At 46.2% G+C, this 19,149-nt stretch overlaps 2 protein-coding genes across 2 annotated transcripts; one reads left to right on the top strand and one right to left on the bottom strand.

Annotated features, from left to right (window-relative positions):
• Positions 1–801: 801 nt before the first annotated feature.
• Positions 802–12,783, bottom strand: LOC119960978 (zinc finger protein 239-like). Its single transcript, XM_038788533.1, has 2 exons — positions 11,511–12,783; positions 802–829 (listed from the first exon to the last, which is right to left on the bottom strand). The coding sequence occupies exon 1, from the start codon at positions 12,561–12,563 to the stop codon at positions 11,652–11,654; it is 912 nt and encodes a 303-aa protein (XP_038644461.1). The 5' UTR covers positions 12,564–12,783; the 3' UTR covers positions 802–829; positions 11,511–11,651.
• LOC119960981 (gastrula zinc finger protein XlCGF42.1-like) lies at positions 2,398–5,888 on the top strand. The gene is made up of 2 exons (XM_038788535.1): positions 2,398–2,738; positions 4,612–5,888. The coding sequence occupies exons 1-2, from the start codon at positions 2,649–2,651 to the stop codon at positions 5,290–5,292; spliced, it is 771 nt and encodes a 256-aa protein (XP_038644463.1). The 5' UTR covers positions 2,398–2,648; the 3' UTR covers positions 5,293–5,888.
• Positions 12,784–19,149: the final 6,366 nt, after the last annotated feature.

Below are 19,149 nucleotides of genomic sequence, written 5' to 3'. Positions count from 1 at the left end.
ATAAAATATGGATCTACATCTTGTCACCTAACACAAATTCATATCGTCACCTGAGTCCCAGATTTAAATGTGATTGTCCAGTCCAGAAAACATCTAGAAATTGACCCCGTTAAATCTGATTCAACAAGCTACAAGAGATAGTTTGTGTTGTTCACAATGATGACAGTATCAACCTTCTCCCTAACCTAGCCTAACCCTTCTGCTGACCAGGGAGACTCCTTGTTCAGATGGTGACATTTCCTGTCAGCCCAGTTAGAGAATCATAGAATTTACAGTGCAGAAGGAGACCATTCGGTCCATTGAGTCTGCACTGGCCCTTGGACAGAGCACTCTACTTAAGCCCACACCTCCACCCCATCCCAGTAACCCCACCTACCCTTTTTCTGGACACTAAGGGCAATTTATCATGGCCAGTCCACCTAACCTGTACATCTTTGGACTGTGGGAGGAAACCAGAGCACCCGGAGGAAACCCACGCAGACACAGCGAGTACGTGCAAACTCCACACAGACAGTGACCCAAGTCGGGAATCGAACCTGGGACCCTGGAGTTGTGAAGTGACAGTGCTAACCACTGTGCTACGTGCTGCCCATATTCCTTTAAGCCCTTGAACCGTTTATGAATTGTGTCACATGTAGACCTGACTGGGTAAGGACGCCACTTTTCCTTCCCAAAAGGACTTGAAAACCAGATGTGTTTTTACGACAATTGATCCATGATCACAATATTTTGATTGAAATCAAATTCAGCCATGGTAGGATTCAAACTCCGGTACCATTATAATAAAAAAAGATGATTCGTGGCATTAACTCAGCGGGTCTGGCAGTATCTGTGGAGAGAGAAAAATAATGAACGTTTTGAATCTCCTTCGGTACTTTCTGATTTTATTAGATTTCTAGCATCTGCAGAATTTTGCTTTTATTATCCCAAAATCATGTCCCTGGCTGTGTGGATTGCTTGTCCACTGCCTCCCCGGGGAGGCTGCTCCCGAAGAGTCTGCTGCCCTTGTCTTTCACCTGAGGAGGGAGCAGTGCTGTAAAAGCTAGTGATTTGAAACAAACCTGTTGGACTTTAACCTGGTGTTGTCAGACTCCTTACTGTGCTCATCCCAGTCCAACTCCGTCACATCTTGTCTTTACAGACGGTGGTGGCCTGGGGTTGGAAGCTCCTGCTTGGTGACTTGCCTCATTTCAGTGACAAATGTTGAAACGTTTTCTCCAGACCCACAGGGTGTCATCTGTTTAAAGCCACAAACAGAAAGGTCCAATTTTCTCCTGGAGTTTGAGACAAATCAGATTCAAAATGATGCAGAGTGTCAGCCAATGAGAGAGATCCGAGCTCAGCCCCGCCCCTCATTCACTTTGATTGATTGGAGGGTCAGCCGCTCCCGTTCAGTCTTCCAGACTCGCCCCCTCTTCCCATTGGTCCAGAGCTGCCGTCAATCACTTACCGACATTGTGATCTGGCGTATGGGCAACGCAGTTGCTTGAATTTAGTGCGCAGGTGCAGTTTGGAGCAAAGGTGACGTCGGCGCTTGTTTGTCCCGGAGAAGCGTCAGGCAGTGGATTGACCAATAAGAGTAGAGGCTGTACTGGAGGACCGACAGAGAGCGGCTGGTCCTCCAACCAATCGGAGTGAATGCGGGGCCGGTCTGAGATTGAAGCATGCGCAGTGTGGGTAATGGTGATGATCATCTGAAATCGGTCAGAGGCGATTGACGGGGCGGAGGGAGCGAAGAAGCCGCGCGGTGGGCGGAAACGCTCCGTGAAAATGTTGTGTGAGCCGCAAATCTAGGAAAAGAGGTTACCGGACCCAATTTGTACCGAGCGGAGTTGCAGCTCCTCATGTTCGGTCTCGGCGAACGGCGGGGTGTAGCGCACCAGGGCGCATGCGGAGCCACCATCTTTGTAGGGGGTGCCATCCACAATGCTACCGTGCTGCCCCTTTTGGGATGTTTTGAAGAAGGAGAATGTTTTGGGAGGAGCCAAAAAGAAAATGCTGGAAACTCTCAGCAGGTCTGGCAGCATCTGTAGGGAGAGAAGAGGGCAGCACGGTAGCACAAGTGGATAGCACTGTGGCTTCACAACACCAGGATCCCAGGTTTGATTCCCTGCTGGGTCACTGTTCGGAGTCTGCACGTTCTCCCCATATCTGTGTGGGTTTCCTCCGGGTGCTCCGGTTTCCTCCCACAGTCTAAAGACGCGCAGGTTAGGTGGATTGGCCATGAAAAATTGCCTTTAGTGACCAAAAAGGTTCAGAGGGGTTATTGGGTTACGGGAATAGGGTGGAAGTGAGGGTTTAAGTGGGTCGGTGCAGACTCGATTGGCTGAATGGCATCCTCCTGAACTGTATGTTCTATGTTCTAAACGAGCTAATGTTTTGAGTGGTCATCTGGACTCAAAACGTCAGCTCTTTTCTCCCCTACAGATGCTGCCAGATATGCTGAAATTTTCCAGCATTTTCTTTTTGGTTTCAAATTCCAGTATCCACAGTAATTTGATTTTATCCAATGGTTTGGGAAGGGTTTGTTACCCAAGACAACCATCAAACCTTTGAGTCCCAATGTCTTATTGTTGAGGCAGAGATGGAAAAGAAGAGAAAGACGTTCTGCTTTTCAGTTCTCACTACCTCTTGGAACATCCTCCTCCATGTGTCTAAAGATCTACGACCGTGTCCAGTCATATCAAGAACCACCTCAGAAACTCACAACCTTGAGTAAAGGTCATCCTGAAATTGAGGTATGGCTGATGACAATGAGGGTAAAGTGGGCAGCACGGTAGCATAGTGGTGAGCACAAATGCTTCACAGCTCCAGGGTCCCAGGTTCGAATCCCGGCTTGGGTCACTGTCTGTGTGGAGTCTGCACGTTCTCCCTGTGTGTGCGTGGGTTTCCTCCGGGTTCTCCGGTTTCCTCCCACAGTCCAAAGATGTGCAGGTTAGGTGAATTGGCCAGGCTAAATTGCCCTCAGGGTCCAAATTGCCCTTAGTGTTAGGTGGGGTTACTGGGTTATGGGGATAGGGTGGAGGTATGGGCTTGGGTAGGGTGCTCATTCCAAGAGCCGGTGCAGACTTGATGGGCCGAATGGCCTCCTTCTGCACTGTAAATTCTAAAAAATGGGCAGCACGGTAGCATAGTGGTGAGCACAAATGCTTCACAGCTCCAGGGTCCCAGGTTCGAATCCCGGCTTGGGTCACTGTCTGTGTGGAGTCTGCACGTTCTCCCCGTGTGTGCGTGGGTTTCCTCCGGGTGCTCCGGTTTCCTCCCACAGTCCAAAGATGTGCAGGTTAGGTGAATTGGCCAGGCTAAATTGCCCTCAGGGTCCAAATTGCCCTTAGTGTTAGGTGGGGTTACTGGGTTATGGGGATAGGGTGGAGGTATGGGCTTGGGTAGGGTGCTCATTCCAAGAGCCGGTGCAGACTTGATGGGCCGAATGGCCTCCTTCTGCACTGTAAATTCTATTAAGTGCAGCTGGGAGTATGAGCTGTCATCCTGGCCCAGGGAGCAGGAGGGGAGAATGTAGTGAATTTCTATCCTGGACTGACAATGATGAATTTTGAAAACTCCTTTTACAGGGGGTTAGAAAGGGAGGATTTACACAAAGCAAACTCAAACCAACAATAGGTTTATTTTTTTCCTGAATTTTGATTTTCGGGGTATTAGAAAAGGATTTGCAGGCAGGAAACGTAAAGAAAACCTGACATCAAACTCTGACAGCATCACTCGATTCATCAGGTCCTGGATATTATCGCACTTTCAGCGTAAGCATTGAGTTCCAAGTCATTACCACTCACTGTAAAATTTCTTCCTCATATCGCTCTGTAGATCTTGCTCCAAATCTTAAATCTGTGTCCTGAAATCCTTTTTACAATCAGCTAGTAGGAGCAACGTTTCTTTAGCTACTTTACTGAGACCAATCAGAAACTTGAACACCTCTATCATTCTCCTTTGCTCCAAGAAGAACAACTGCAGTTTCTCCAAACTAACATTGCAACCAAAACCCCTCATTCCTGGAACTACTCTGGTAAGTCTCGCCTGCACTCTCTCTCTCGAGGGCCATCACATCCTCGATAATGTGTGATGACCACTGGTTTGCACAGATCCAGATGCTGTGTCTTCCTGTCTGTGATGTCATCACGCACCTCCAATTCTCTCTCTCTCGCTCTCTCCTCCTCCCCATCCCACTCTGGAAAACCAAGATTAACATCAAAATCTGGCAGTCACTCAGTTCATCGGGACCTGAATGTAAGTATTTATGTTTGATCTGTGGTTCAAGAATTAAACACCTGTGTAGCTGGAAATAGTGAAGAGCAAGATTTACAAACAGGGATGTGAATGTTCCATTCAGATGTTGCTTAGCTGAGTCCCAATGTAGGTCAGTGAGCACAGGGGTGATGAGTGAGTGAGTGGGACTCAAGTTTGGCAGCTTCCCTCCCCTGAAGGACATCTGTGAACCAGTTGAGTTTTTACAACAATCCAGCAGTTTTCATGGTCACTTTTCCCAGTGTCGGCCCCACAAATGACCAGATTCATACAGCTCAATTTCACAACCTGCCTTTGTGTTTTTGTGGTTCTCTCTCACTCCTTATTTTCTGTTTTCAATCAATTTCACAGGAGGTTCAAAGGATTTGCATTTGGGAAACTCAAACCAACATCACATCAAGATCACACGGAGCCTCACAATTTACCATCGCCCGTATATCATCGGAACATCAACAAAGTTTAAAAATGAAAGGAAAAAGTATCATTCACGGTGGGGAAAAACCGTACACGTGTTCTGTGTGTGGACGAGGATTCAGCCGATCATCTGACCTGTCAAAACACAAGTGTAGTCAGACTGGGGAGAAATCGTGGAAATGTGAGGACTGTGGGAAGGGATTCAGTTACCCATCTCGCCTGAAACTTCATCGGCGCCATCCCACAGGAGAGAGGCCGTTCACCTGCACTGTGTGTGCAAAGGGATTTGCTGATTCATCCAACTTACGGCAACACCAGCGGGTTCACAATGGGGAGAGACCGTTCACCTGCTCCAAGTGTGGGAAGGGATTCACCACTTCATCCCACCTGCTGACACACCAACAGGTTCACACTGGGAAGAAACCGTTCACCTGCTCTCAGTGTGGGAAGGGATTCACACAGTCATCCACCCTGAAGACACACCAGCGACTTCACACTGGGGAGAGACCATTCACCTGCTCTGTGTGTAAAAAGGGATTTGCTGATTCATCCAACTTACGGCAACACCAGCGGGTTCACAATGGGGAGAGACCGTCCACCTGCACTGCGTCTAAATAGGGATTTGCTGATTCATTCACACTCCGGAAACAACAGCGGAGTCACACCAGGGCGAGACCATTTACCTGCTCCGAGTGTGGGAAGGAATTCACTCAGTCATTAAACCAACAGAAACACCAGCGGATTCACACTGAGGAGAGACCATTCACCTGCTCTGTGTGTAAAATAGGATTTGCTAATTCATAAACTCAGAAACACTAGCGTGTTCACACAGTGGAAAAAACGTGGAAATATCGGGAATGTGGGCAAGGTTTCAGTCAACCATCTGAGTTGGAAATTCATCAGCACATTCAGACTTGGGTAGACCATTTTTATGTTCTGTGTGTGGGAAGGGATTCACTCGTTATCCACCCGGCTGACACACTGGTGAGTTCACTCTGGGGAGAGACCATTCACCTGTTCCGAGTGTGGCCAAGGATTCCGTCAACAATTGAACCTGCGGAAACACCAGCGAGTTCACAAATAATAATGACTGGATTTTGTTAGGAATGACATTCATGTCTAAACCATGTTCATTGGAGTCTGTTTTGCTGATGTTAAACTTCAGCTTAGTTATATATTCTGGATTAAAAAACAAACATCTGTTTTTGTGTTAAGTGCAGTCTGTTGAGTCTTTTTTTATATCTTTGATATGTGAGTTTCTTTGAAGGTCTCCCTCAAGCTCTTGACCGTTTCCACCTCTTAGCACTGATTAAAGATATTTGTTAAAATCTCCCTCTCCAATCAAGATTTTATCCATTTAAGGGTAGCACGGTGGCACAGTGGTTAGCACTCTGCCTCAGGGTGCCAAGGACTCAGGTTTGATCCCAGCTCTGGGTCACTGTCCGTGTGGAGTTTGCATCCGTGTTTGCGTGGGTTTCGCCCCCACAACCCAAAGATGTGCCGGGTAGGTGGATTGGACACGCTAAACTGCCCCTTATTTGGAAAAAATGAATTGGGTGCTCTAAATTTATATATTAAAAAATTTTTTTTTGTCCATTTACCCTAATTATTACCCGAACATCAGCCGATGTGACTCAATGTCATTTTCTTCTTTCTGAAACCCCTGAAGCACCGAGGGATGTTTTATTACATTAAGACCATAAAATATAGGACAGTAAGATGTCTTACAACACCAGGTTAAAGTGCAACATGTTTGTTTCAAACACTAGCTTTCCGAGCACTGCTCCTTCCTCAGGTGAATGAAGAGGTATATATATGTTTCTGGAACCTACCTCTTCATTCACCTGAGGAAGGAGCTGCGCTCCGAAAGCTCGTGTTTGAAACAAACCTGTTGGACTTTAACCTGGTGTTGTAAGACTTCTTACTGTGCTCACCCCAGTCCAACGCCGGAATCTCCACATCATAAAATATAGGAGCAGAATTAGGCCATTCAGCCCATCGAGTCGGCTCTGCCATTCAATCATGGCTGATATTTTTCTCATCCCCATTCTCCTGCCTTTTCCCCATAATCCCTGATCCCCTTATTAATCACGAACATTGCATTTGCCTTCCTCACCGCCAAGTGAACCTGCATGTTAACCTAGAGAATCCTGAACTAGACCTTCCAACTCCCTTTGTGCTTCTGATTTCGAAGCCTTTGTAGAAAATAGTCTAAGCCCTTATTCTTCCTTAAAAAGTGCATAACCTCACACTTCTGCAGCCTCCCTGCTTCCTCAACACTACCTAGCCCTCTAATTGGATTATGAGGAGAATGGGGATAATAAACATATCTACCATAAGACAGAGGAGCAGAATTAGGCCACTTGACCCATCGAGTCTGCTCTGCTATTCAATCATGGCTGATATTTTCTCATCTCCATTCTCCTGCCTTCTCCCCATAACCCCTGATCCCTTTATTAATCAAGAACCTATCTATCTCTGTCTTAAAGACACTCAGTGATATGGCCTCCACAGCCTTCTGCGGCAAAGAGTACCACCGATTCACCACCCTCAGGCTGAAGAAATTCCTCCTCATCTCTGTTTTAAAGGATTGTCCCTTTAATCTGAGATGGTGTCCTCTGGTTCTAGTTTTTCCTACAAGTGGAAACATCCTCTCCACGTCCACTCTATCCAGGCCTCGCAATGTCTTGTAATAACATGCCCTCTCATCCTTCTAAACTCCAACGAGTACAGACCCAGAGTCCTCAACCGTTCCAGATACGACAAGTTCTTCATTCCAGGGATCATTCTTGGGGAAACCCCTCTGGACCCTTTCCAAGGCCAACACATCTTTCCTTAGATATGGGGCCCAAAACTGCTCACAATACTCCAAATCGGGTCTGACCAGAGCTGAATACAGCCTCAGAAGTACATCCCTGGTCTTGTATTCTAGCCCTCTTCACATGAATGCTAACATTGCATTTACCTTCTTAACTGCTGACTGAACCTGCACATTAACCTTAAGAGAATCGTGAACAAGGACTCCCAAGTCCCTTTGTGCTTCTGCTTTCCGAAGCATTTCCTCATTGAGAAAATAGTCTATGCCTAGATTCCTCCTTCCAAAGTTCATAAACTCACACTTTTCCACATTGTATTTCATTTGCCACTTCATTGCCCACTCTCCTAGCTTGTCCAAGTCCTTCTGCAGCCCTTTGCTTCCTCGACACTACCTTCCCTTTACAGATCTTTGTATCATCTGCAAACTTAGCAACAGTGCCTTCAGTACCTTCTTCCAGATCATTAATGTATGTTGTAAAAAGTTGTGGTTCCAGCACAGACCCCTGAGGCACACCACTAGTCACTGGCTGCCACCCTGAAAAAGACCCCTTTATCCCCACTCTCTGCCTTCTGCTGGTCAGCCAATCCTCTATCCATGCCAGGATATTACCCTGAACACCATGAGCTCTTAACTTATTTAACAGTCTCCTGTACGGCATCTTGTCAAAGGCCTTCTGGAAATCTAAATGAATCACATCAACTGGATCTCTTTTGTCTAACTTGCTTGTTACCTCCGCAAATAACTCTTGACAGATTTGTCAGACACAACCTCCCTTTGACAAAGCCGTGCTGACTCAGTCCTATTTTATGATTCAATGGTGGAGCAGACCCAATGGATTAAATGGCTTAAATAGCCTAATTCTGCTCCTATATCTTATGGTCTGTATCGCCACCAGTGTTATCTTCAGAAACGTTATCTTCACTTATTTTCTGCTTCTGGGTCCAGACTCCTCAACTTGCCTGTACTGCACCACTGAACCCACAATCTGTGACTGAGCTCTGAGGGTTCTCTTTGTCCTTTTATACGATTCTACTCAGTTTCAGTCTTAGATTCCTTGGCAGCTGAGAGTCAGTTTCTTTTCTCCGTTTCCCTTTTCAATGTGCATCTGTCTCTAGAAATACAAGCTTTAACCACAGTTTCCACAACACACCTCTTGGCTTGAACCATCACATCAACACTTGGAGCAAATGACTGGGCCGAGGTCTGTCTTGGATAAAAACACAAGGACCACTTGTCATCACAGAATCCTAAAAGTTTCCAACACAGTGGAGGCCATTCAGCCCACTATGTTTGTACTGGCTGAGAATGAGCTATTCCCTATTCCCTGTAATGTGGTGACCAGAACTGTACTGGGTACTCTAGCTGTGATCTAACTGGTGTTTTTTAGTTCCAGAATAACCACCCTCATGCCTCTTACTGACTTCAACGTGATGGAAATCGACAGTTGGAACCTGCCAACATTTGACAGATATTTACAAATGATTTACGGGGTTCTTACAATTGGGACTTTTCTCTGTTCAATTCCCTCAAATTGTTCGATAACAGACTGACTTTCCCCTGTGAATATCCAGCTGGATAATTGGGCCCTGATGAACACATCCTTGCTCATCTTCTTGACTCTAAATATTGAATCCTGTTGTTTCAGCCACCAGATAATATAGAGCTTGGGGCTAAAGGGATCAAAGGATATGAGGGAAAAGCAGGAATAGGTTACTGAGTTGGGAAATCAGCCATGATCATAATGAATGGGGCAGCAGGCTCGAAGAGCAAAATGGCCACTCCTTCAATTTTCTGTATTTCTATAATCAAGCTCCCAACAACAGATTGTCTTTTGCTGACTTCATTAACAGCTCTGCAATAATACAGACAGAGTACAGTAATCCCATCCGGAGAACAGGGATAATGTTGGGGTCAACTCATCATTGTTCGAGTATCTCCAAGCTGACATTAATTACATTGGTTTCTGTGGATCCTATTGTGACTGAGGGTCTGATGTGGGACGACATGGACGTCCACAGAACTGGCAGTTTATGTTGTTGTTGGTGCTCAGGGGGAACCTTTGTAGCTGCTCCACTTCTGGTCTTTGTCTGGGAATGTCAGATGTTATGAGTTTGCTGTTGATGGTCCTTGAAACAAACTGAACCGATTTCAGTCTTGCTTCCACATGGACCGGTCGATTGCAGTCTTTTCCCAGAGAGGTAGTCTGCAGTGCAGACGTTTGTAAGGATCCTATTTTGAATGTCCTTATATCATTTGTACTGACCACCTTGATGTTGTTTGTCCTGAGACAATCCCCATTGAAGGTCTGCTTGGGGATTTTATAGTCATCCATGTGGGAGACATGACCTGGCTGCTAAGTTGACTGGTCTGGAGGATGGTCTCTATGCTGTTGAGCCCAGCACAATGGGGAACCTGGTTGTTTTGAGATTTTTCTCCTGCTATTGAATTTTTATGATGGTCCTCGGGGGGTCTTTGCTGGAAGAGTTCCAGAGCTGTAGCTCTCGCATCCCCAGGATTCTGCTCCACACAGCAGGGTGGGAAGGACAGTGGCCTGGGAGATTTTGATTATAGTCCTCAGTTTAACGTCATGCTGCTTCCCGACACAAACAGAAATAACACAGTGGATTCAGAACTCGATTCCACAGGATATACAGCACAGCAACAGACCATTCAGCCCAACCAGTCCCTGCTGGAGTTTCTGCTCCACTTGAGCTGCTCCCATCTTTCCATATCTAAATCTCTCATTGTAATCCTCTATTCCCTTCTCCCTCTTGTGTTTGTCTAGTTTCCCCTTCAACACATCTGTACTATTCACTTCACCCACTCTCTGTGCCAGTGAGCTGATTCTCATAATTAGTAGAATGAATCCTGAGAGATAGGATTAACTGTCACATAGAAAGGCATCGACTGGTCAGGGATAGGCAGCATGGATTTGTTAAAGGAAGTTCTTGCCTCACAAATTTGATCGAATTCTTTGAGGAAGTGACAAGAAGTGTTGATAAAGGTAGTGCAGTAGATGTTGTGCACATAGATTTTAGCAAGGCGTTTGACAAAGTCCCACGTGGCAAAAGGTGAAAGCCCGTGGGACACAGGGCAATGTGGCAAACTGGATAAAACGTCGGCTCAGTAACCGGGGACAAAGGATAATGTTCATTGGCTGCCCTTGCAATTGGAAAAGTTGTTTCAAGTGGTGTGCCACAGGGCTCGGTGTTGGCACCATTACTATGTGGGCTATATAGTAACAATTTGGACGTGAACGTAGGGAACAATGGTTAGGAAATTTGCAGACGACACAAAGATTGGCCGAATTCTGGACATTGTGGAGGATAGCTATCATCTCCAAAACAATAGAGATGGATTGGTGCAGTGGGCAATACAGGGGCAATAGGTAATTTAACACAGAAACGTGTAAGGTCATGCATTTAGGGAGATCAACCAGTTCTGGGAGTGCACAAAAAAATTGGACAGATCTAGATCAAAACTGGGCATTCATGAGGTGCTGTGAGCCATCAGCAGCACAGTATTTAAACACAATCTGTAACCTCACAGGCTGGCATATCCCTCACTCTACCATTGCCATCAAGCCAAGGGACCAACCCTGATTCACCATGCAGTGGAGGAGAACATGTCAGGAGCAGCACCAGGTATCATTTGTACTGACCACTTTCATGTGACTCTTCCCAGTGCGAGTTTGTTCATGTTCAATTAGATTCTGTGATCATTTAAACAGCTTCCCAGAGTGAGAACAACTGAACTGTCCCTCAGTGCGAACAACCTGGTGCTTGACCAGGTCTCCAGTACAAATGACTGGGTTTTGTGTTAAGTGATCCTAGGTTTGCTACCAATACCTCCCCTGGATGCCAAAGCTAAGACAGACACACTGGAAGCGATAGGGAGCTGGGACATGGCTTTGAGAGTAAATGAAGGTGTAAAAACTGAAATAGTCTGGAGTTAGAAAGGAGGAAAGGCCACAAAAATGCAACATTCAGTAACAGGACATCAATTAATCGCCTCTTACCCCAGTGAAATGAAGGTTTCGATAGTGTGTCTGAAATAATATTAGTTCACTTGACATATGTTCAGAGGATTAAACTCCAGCCCAGTTACAGAGATCAAAACATCAGCAAAAACAAACTCCAACAGTCAGAATGACCATGGTTCAGTCCTGGATGTGATTAACAGCAGCAACAACAGCAGAATCCAAACCCTGCAGACATTTATCAACCTGTTGCTGTGTCAGATGAGTTGTCCACGTAAATCCCTTCTCACGCTCAGAGAAGGTGAACGGTCTCTCCCCGGTGTGAGTGTGCTGGTGTGTCAGCAGGTGGGATGAGCGAGTGAATCCCTTCCCACAGTCCGAGCAGGTGAACGGTCTCTCCCCAGTGTGAACCCGCTGGTGTCTCAGCAAAACACTTGTGGTTTTAAAACTCTTCTCACATTCAGAACATTTGAAAGGTTTCTTATCCGAGTGAACAAGTTGGTGCGATCTGAGGCTGGTTAAATAAATGAATCCCTTTCCACATAAGGAGCAGGTGAATGACCTCTCCCCAGTGTGAACTCGCTGGTGTTTCTGGAGGCCAGATAACTGAGTAAATCCCTTCCCACACACTGTACATCTGAACGGCCTCTCCTCATTGTGAACTCGCTGGTGTATCAGCAGATCACTTGTGGTTTTATAACTCTTCTCACATTCAGTACATTTGAAAGGTCTGTTATCACTGTGAACCAGTCTGTGAGTAGCGAGGTGGGATGATCGTGTGAATCCTTTCCCACACACAGAGCAGGTGAATGGTCTCTCCCCAGTGTGAGTGCGCTCGTGTTCAATGAGATTCTGTGATCGTTTGAATAGCTTCCCACAGTGAGAGCAGCTGAACTGTCTCTCAGTGCGAACAACCTGCTGCGTGACCAGGTCCTCGGAGCTTTTAGAGTTGTTATCACAGTCTGACTGGTTAAACAGCCCCTCATCAATGTGAACTTGCTGGTGGGTCCGCAGGTGGGATGACTGAATGAATCCCTTCCCACACACGGAGCAGGTGAACGGCCTCTCTCCAGTGTGACTGCGTCGATGCATTTCCAGCAGGGATGGATAATTGAATCCCTTCCCACAGTCCCCACATTTCCACGGTTTCTCCGTGGTGTCGGTGTGTCTGTCCAGTTTGGATGGTCAGTGGAAGCCTCGTCCACACACAGAACACGACAGTGAATGGGGTGATGTTTTTTTCAGGCTGTGTAACTGGTTAAAGCTCTTTCCACAGTCAGTTCACTGAAACTCTCTCTCGGGTGTGTGTGTGTCTCGGTGCTTTTCCAGTCACACTGATGTTTGAAATCTTTTCCCACAGACAGAACAGACAAACATTTCTCCTTCCACATTCAAAGGCCGATGGTATTCAGGTGCTCATGAATTGAGTGACTCTGTCAGATCTCGATATGATGTTTGATTTGAGTTTCCCATCTGCAAATCATCGTCCTCTTGTACCTTGTAAAAGACATCGACAGTGTCAGGATTACCATTAGTGCAGGATAGAAATTTAGAACCGACAATTCCAGTTTCTATGATTTTTTTCCTCTCTTGTTTCCCCAAACTTGTGGTCCAATCAAACGTCCTTCTCAACTAAACCAGAATGTTGTTTCCAGTGTCTATGAGACATTCTGTACCCTGAGGTGTCCACCGGTGTGGAAGGTCTCACGAGTTCCGGTAGACACCGTACGCCCCCTCTCCAGGACCACCCGGGGAATGACAAGACCACAGAAGAGGGACTGACAGCCAGAGTTAACCCCCCGCCGCTCTGTAAATTGCTGCTTTAATCAGGCCCAAGAGCAGGTCCAGGAGCCGATCCTCTGACTTATTCAGTCCCCTCCACACTGGGCAGGCAGTGATTAGGAGTGTGGGGTTGAAGTGTAAACCAAATGGAGAAGCAGTTCCTTCAGATAACTATCCAGGGGCTATCTAGCTGGTTTAACTCAGTGAGCTAGATAGCTGGTTTGTGATGCAGAATAAGGCCAATAGCGTGGGTTCAATTCCCGTACCAGCTTACACAAACAGACGCCGGAATGTGGCGACTAGGGGCTTTTCACAGAAACCTCATACTTGTGACAATAAAAGGTTATTATTAGGGGCTGTAACCTATGATTGAAAATAAATATGAGGCTCAAATTGGGAAGCATTGCTGTCTCACGGTGCCAAAGACCCGGCCCCGGGTCACTGTCCGTGCGGCGTTTACACATACTCTCCGTGTCTGTGTATGTCTCCCCAACAGCCCAAAAGAAAGGGGAGCTGAATTGGCCACGGTATATTGCCCCTTAATTGGAATAAAAGAACTGGATGCTTTAAATTCATTTTAACAAATTAAAATTATATGATACAAATACCCCTCGAGGCCGCGAACATCATGCCCAACCCGAAAGTGGGGAATATGTTTTAAAACGTGCTGTCCTGGATGGTGCCTGACCCGGATACTAGAACCCGGACACTAGGACCCGGTGAGAACAGAAACCTGAAGCTCCGCCTACTCTCTATAACGTCTAAAGGCCACAGCGCATGCGCTCCGCGCTGAACCAGAATGGCGACCGTTATCCATAAGCTGTGTCTGGGGAAAAAAAACCCAGAAATGGAAACGCGGGACTTGCAGAGTCACATTCGGGGTTTGAGGCCCTCACCAGGTGTTTAGAAACCCTCCCTATCCAGATCCGTCCCCATCGATCCCTCAGAGTTTCCTCATCCTTCCCGCTGCAGAGACGACAAAAGAGCAACTCTGCCCATCGCCATTACTTACATTGCGCATGCTCCCATACTGGGCGATACTGCGCCTGTGCAGTACATTACTCTGGTGTGAATAGCGGACATTCACTACCGCGGGGAATGCTGGGTAAAACAATTGCCATCGAAAATACTAAAACCAAAGTGAAAGTGCTGGAAAATGTCAGCAGGTCTGGCAGCATGTGGAGAGGAAAGAACTAACGTTTTCATTTTTTCATTTCACGTTTGGAGTCCAGATGACCCTTTGTCAAAGCTGTAAATACTAATCGAAAATACTAATTAGTTGTGATCTTTTTTGCTGTGATATGGATATTGGGGGAAAATGGGAAATTTATAAAATTAGGAATCAAGTAATACATAAACCCATGTGTACAGACCCTCCATTATCCATCAGAAAGATGGAGTGATGATGTGGAGATGTGGGACTGGGATGAGCACAGTAAGAAGTCTGACAACACCAGGTTAAAGTCCAACAGGTTTCAAACACTAGCTTTTGGAGCACTGCTCCTTCCTCAGGTGATTATACAGGGGCTATATAACTGGTTCAGCTCAGTGTGCTAGATAGCTGGTTTGTGGTGCACAATAAGGCCAACAGCGTGGGTTCAATTCCCGTAAGATGGAGTGGTCATTGGTGGAGAATTTCAAATGCCCCAAAGTTTTCCAAAGCAGCAGCAATGACAGAGTCCAATGCAAACACAGAAGGTGGGGTGACTTGAGTGAAGCATTTCGGTGGTGCAATGGTTAGCACTATTGCCTCACCGTGCCAGAGACTAGAATTCAATGCTGGCATTGGGTGACTGTGGAATTTGCACTTTCTGCCCATGTCTGCGTGCCTTTCCTCTGGGTGCTGAGGTTTGCTCCCACAGTCCAAAGATGTGCAGGTTAGGTGGACTGGCTGTTCAAAACTGCCCCTTTGTGTCCAGGGATGTTCAAGTTATTTGGGGTTACGGGGATAGGGCAGGGAAGTGAGCCTAGGTAGTGTGCTCTTGCAGAGGGCAGGTGCAGACTTGATGGGTCGAGTTCCTTCTGCACTGTAGGAATTCTTGGTTCTATTGCACCTAGTAACTGTCAGGATTGTATTTGCGTGGATATTCCAGGTCAGTTTTAAAAATTCATCCATGGGAGGTGGGTGTGGCTGGTTTCATCAGCATTTATTGCCAATCCCTGGTTGCCCTTGAGAAGTTGCTGGTGAGTTGCCTTCTTGAACTGCTGCAGTCAATGTGGTGCTGGAGAGGGCAGCACGGTGGCACAGTGGGTTAGCCCTGTTGCCTCACGACGATGAGTTCCCAGGTTCGATCCCGGCTCTGGGTCACTGACTGTGTGGAGTTTGCACATTCTCCCCGTGTTTGCGTGGGTTTTGCCCCCACAACCCAAAGATGTGCAGGCTAGGTGGATTGGCCACGCTCAATTGCCCCTTAATTGGAAAAACTGAATTGGGACTCTAAATTTATTTTTAAATTTTTTTAAAATGTGGTGTAGGAGCACTCACAGTACTGTTAGGGAGAATTCCAGGAATTTCCTGGAGGAATGGCAATATATCTCCTTGTCAGGGTGGTGAGTGGCTTGGAGGGAAATTTCCAGGTGGTGTTTTTACCCAAGTGTCTGCTGCCCTTATCCTCGGTGGCAGCGGTTGTGGATTTTATTTTATTGCAGGTTTAATATGGATTTTAAATATAAAATCTTTCGAAGGACGTTAGTGAACATTTGGAACAATTCCAGCAACTTTCTTACCACTTCACCTTAGTTCCAACCCCACAATTTACCAGATGTGTTCAGCTGAATTTCACAACTTGCCTTTGTGTTTTTGTGGCTTGTCTCTCATGTTTCCCTCTTTCTGTTTTCAATTCATTTTTCAGGGTATTAGAAGATGAGAAATTTCAGACAATCATAAATCAAAGACCACGTCAAGATCTGACCCAGTCACTCGATTCTTCAGGATGAAAAAAATGAAATGAAAATCGCTTACTGTCACAAGTAGGCTTCAAATGAAGTTACTGTGAAAAGCCCCTAGTCGCCACATTTCGGCGCCTGTTCGGGGAGGCTTGTACGGGAATTGAACCGTGCTGCTGGCCTGCCTTGGTCTGCTTCAAAAGCCAGCTATTTAGCCCAGTGTGCTAAACAAGCCCCTAAACAACACTAAAGGGCACCTCCGGGATTTGAACCCGGGACCTCTCGCAAGCTTCAACACTGAAAAGCCCGAAGCAGAAATCATATCCCTAAACCAATGAGCCACTTTCTGAATATCATCAGCTTTTGAACATGGAAGGAAAAAGCACTGTTCACAGTGGGGTAAAACTGCATCTGTGTTGTGTGTGTGGACAATGTTTCAACCGTTCATCTTGCCTGATGAGACACAAGCGCAGTCACAACGGGGAAAGACCGTATAAATGTGGAGACTGTGGGAGAGGATTCAATTATCCAGTTGGCCTGGAAAGTCACCGACACACTCACGCTGGAGAGAGACCTTTCACCTGCTCAGTGTGTGGGAAGGGATTCACTCAGTTGGCTGGCCTATTGATACACCAGCGCATTCACAGCAGGGAGAGGCAGTTCACCTGCTCCTAATGTGGAAAGGAATTTACTCAGTCATCGGCCCTACTGATACATCGGCACATTCACACAGGGGAGAGGCCGGTCACCTGCTCTGTGTGTGGGAAGGGAAGCACTGATTTCTCTGCTCTGCAGAAACACCAGCGAGTTCACACCAACAAGAGAGAGTTTAATTGATTAAACTGATTGTGGAAAGAGTTTTAAAAGACCACGCACACTGAGGGAGCACCAGTACATTCACACCGGTTCCACACCGTTCAGCTGCTCTCACTGCCGGAAGGGGTTCAGGACATCTTTCCACCTTGTGGCACATGAGCACATTCACACTGGAGACAGGCCATTCACCTGCTCTGAATGTGGGAAGGGATTTAATCGATCATCCAACCTGCAGAAACACCAATGTGCTCACAGTGATGAGAGACCGTTTAAATGCCCAGACTGCAGGAAGTGTTATAAAAGTTCTGAGGAATTGCGGCGTCATCAACGTGTTCACTGACGAGAGAACGTTCACGTGTTCTCACTGCGGGACTGGGTTCAGGAGAAAAGGCGACCTAACTGTACACCAGCGAATCCATACTGGGGAGAGACTGTTCACCTGCCATGTGTGTGGGAAAGGATTCACTTGTTTATCCCATCTCACTGCAGACCAACATGTTCACATGACTGAGAGACCATTTAAATGTTCTGACTGTGAGAAGAGCTTTAAAAGCAGAAAACTTCTGCTCACACACCAGCATAATCACTCGGGAGAGAGACCATTCACCTGCACTGAGTGTGGGAAAGGATTCACCCAGTCATCCACTTTGCTGAGGCACCAGCAGGTTCACAGCAAAGAAAAGCCATTCACTTGTTCCACATGCCGGAAGGGATTTACCCAGTCATACAACCTGCTGAGACACCAGCGAGTTCGCCAGTGATTACAGGGGTGTGATTCTGCTGTTATTGCTGCTGTTAATCACATCCAGGACTGTTTATTCTGATAGTTAGGAATTTATTTCTGATGTAAAGCAGCCTTATTGGACTTGATGTGTGCCCCACAGCATCTCTCATTCATGCGTGAATAGAACATCATCTCTGCAAACCTTGTTTTAAATTTGCATTGAACTGAACATGAACAATAAACAGATCTCTATCCAATCTTGCAGCTGTATATTGACAGGGGAAAGCCTGTTCTGAAACTCGAGGATAAGGCTGTGTAAGCTCTGAATGTAATCATCAGGTTTGAGCTATTTGATAAAGGAGCTGTTCAAAGCTGTTAACTTGTCAGATATTGATGGAATTACTCTGAAAGTAAACTCACCAATTTCTAACCTCAGACTCTGGTCCTGCTGTAATGAACACTCAGCATCCATCAGTGCTGATTTACAGTGAATTACTGGATGTTACTTGTTTTGTGAAATATCTCTCCCCATTAGCGTTGAACTGCTGGATAACTCGGATTGCACTTGGACATGATTTGGATTTAGTTCAAAGACGTGCAGGTTAGCTGGATTGGCTATGCTAAATTGTCCCTTAGTGTCCAAAGATGTGCAGGTTAGCTGGATTGGCACTGCTAAATTATCCCTTAGTGTCCAAAGGTGTGCAGGTTAGCTGGATTGGCTGTGCTAAATTATCCCTTAGTGTCCAAAGATGTGCAGGTTAGCTGGATTGGCAATGCTAAATTATCCCTTAGTGTCCAAGGATGTGAAGGTTGGGTGGGATTACAGGGATAAGGCAGGGTAGCCGTCCCAGGTGAGGTGCTCTTTTGGAGGGTCGGTACAGACTGATGGGCTGAATGGCCTCCTTCTGATTCTGTGTCAATAAAGGGTCTGTGTGCCTAGATAAATTGGTAATTTGTAGGTGATAAACAATGTTTATGTCCTGACTTGTAGTCTGGCGTCTTCATGATTTGTGAAGAAAGATTTAATTCACTCACTTAGCAGCTTCAGGGGAATCAGACTGAGGTTTAATGAACATAATGAGCAGGAATAGGCCATTCGGTCCTTCGAGCCTGTCCTGCTATTCTTGTTTTATTTGTCCAGGGGATGTGTCTATCACTGGCTGATCCAGCATTTATTGTCCATTACTAAATTGTCCTTGAACTGATTTGCCATTTCAGAGGTCATTTCTGTGGGTCTGGAGTCACATGTAGGCCAGACCAGATAAGGGTGGCATATTTACTTCCCTGAAGGGCATTAGATAGGTTTTAACAACAATCGATAATTGTTTTCATGGTCATCATAAGATTTTTAATTTAAGATTTTTATTGAATTTAAATTTGACCATCTGCCATGGTGGGATTCAAACCCAGATCCCAGGAGCAGTCCCCTGGGTCTCTGGGTTACTGACCCTGTGACAATACCACGACACC

Source organism: Scyliorhinus canicula, unplaced genomic scaffold (genome assembly GCF_902713615.1).
Source record: "Scyliorhinus canicula unplaced genomic scaffold, sScyCan1.1, whole genome shotgun sequence".
Classification (NCBI taxonomy): Eukaryota; Metazoa; Chordata; class Chondrichthyes; order Carcharhiniformes; family Scyliorhinidae; genus Scyliorhinus; species Scyliorhinus canicula.
Note: the sequence above shows the minus strand (reverse complement) of the source record. Positions and strands in the feature narration are given on the sequence as shown.

Excerpts from the sequence above, each read along its gene's own strand:
- LOC119960981 (XM_038788535.1), top strand. The coding sequence starts at position 2,649 with ATGTGTCTAAAGATCTACGACCGTGTCCAGTCATATCAAGAACCACCT. Across the intron at positions 2,739-4,611 it reads AAGGTCATCCTGAAATTGAG|GAGGTTCAAAGGATTTGCAT; the intron begins GTATGGCTGATG and ends TCAATTTCACAG.
- LOC119960978 (XM_038788533.1), bottom strand. The coding sequence starts at position 12,563 with ATGCATCGACGCAGTCACACTGGAGAGAGGCCGTTCACCTGCTCCGTG.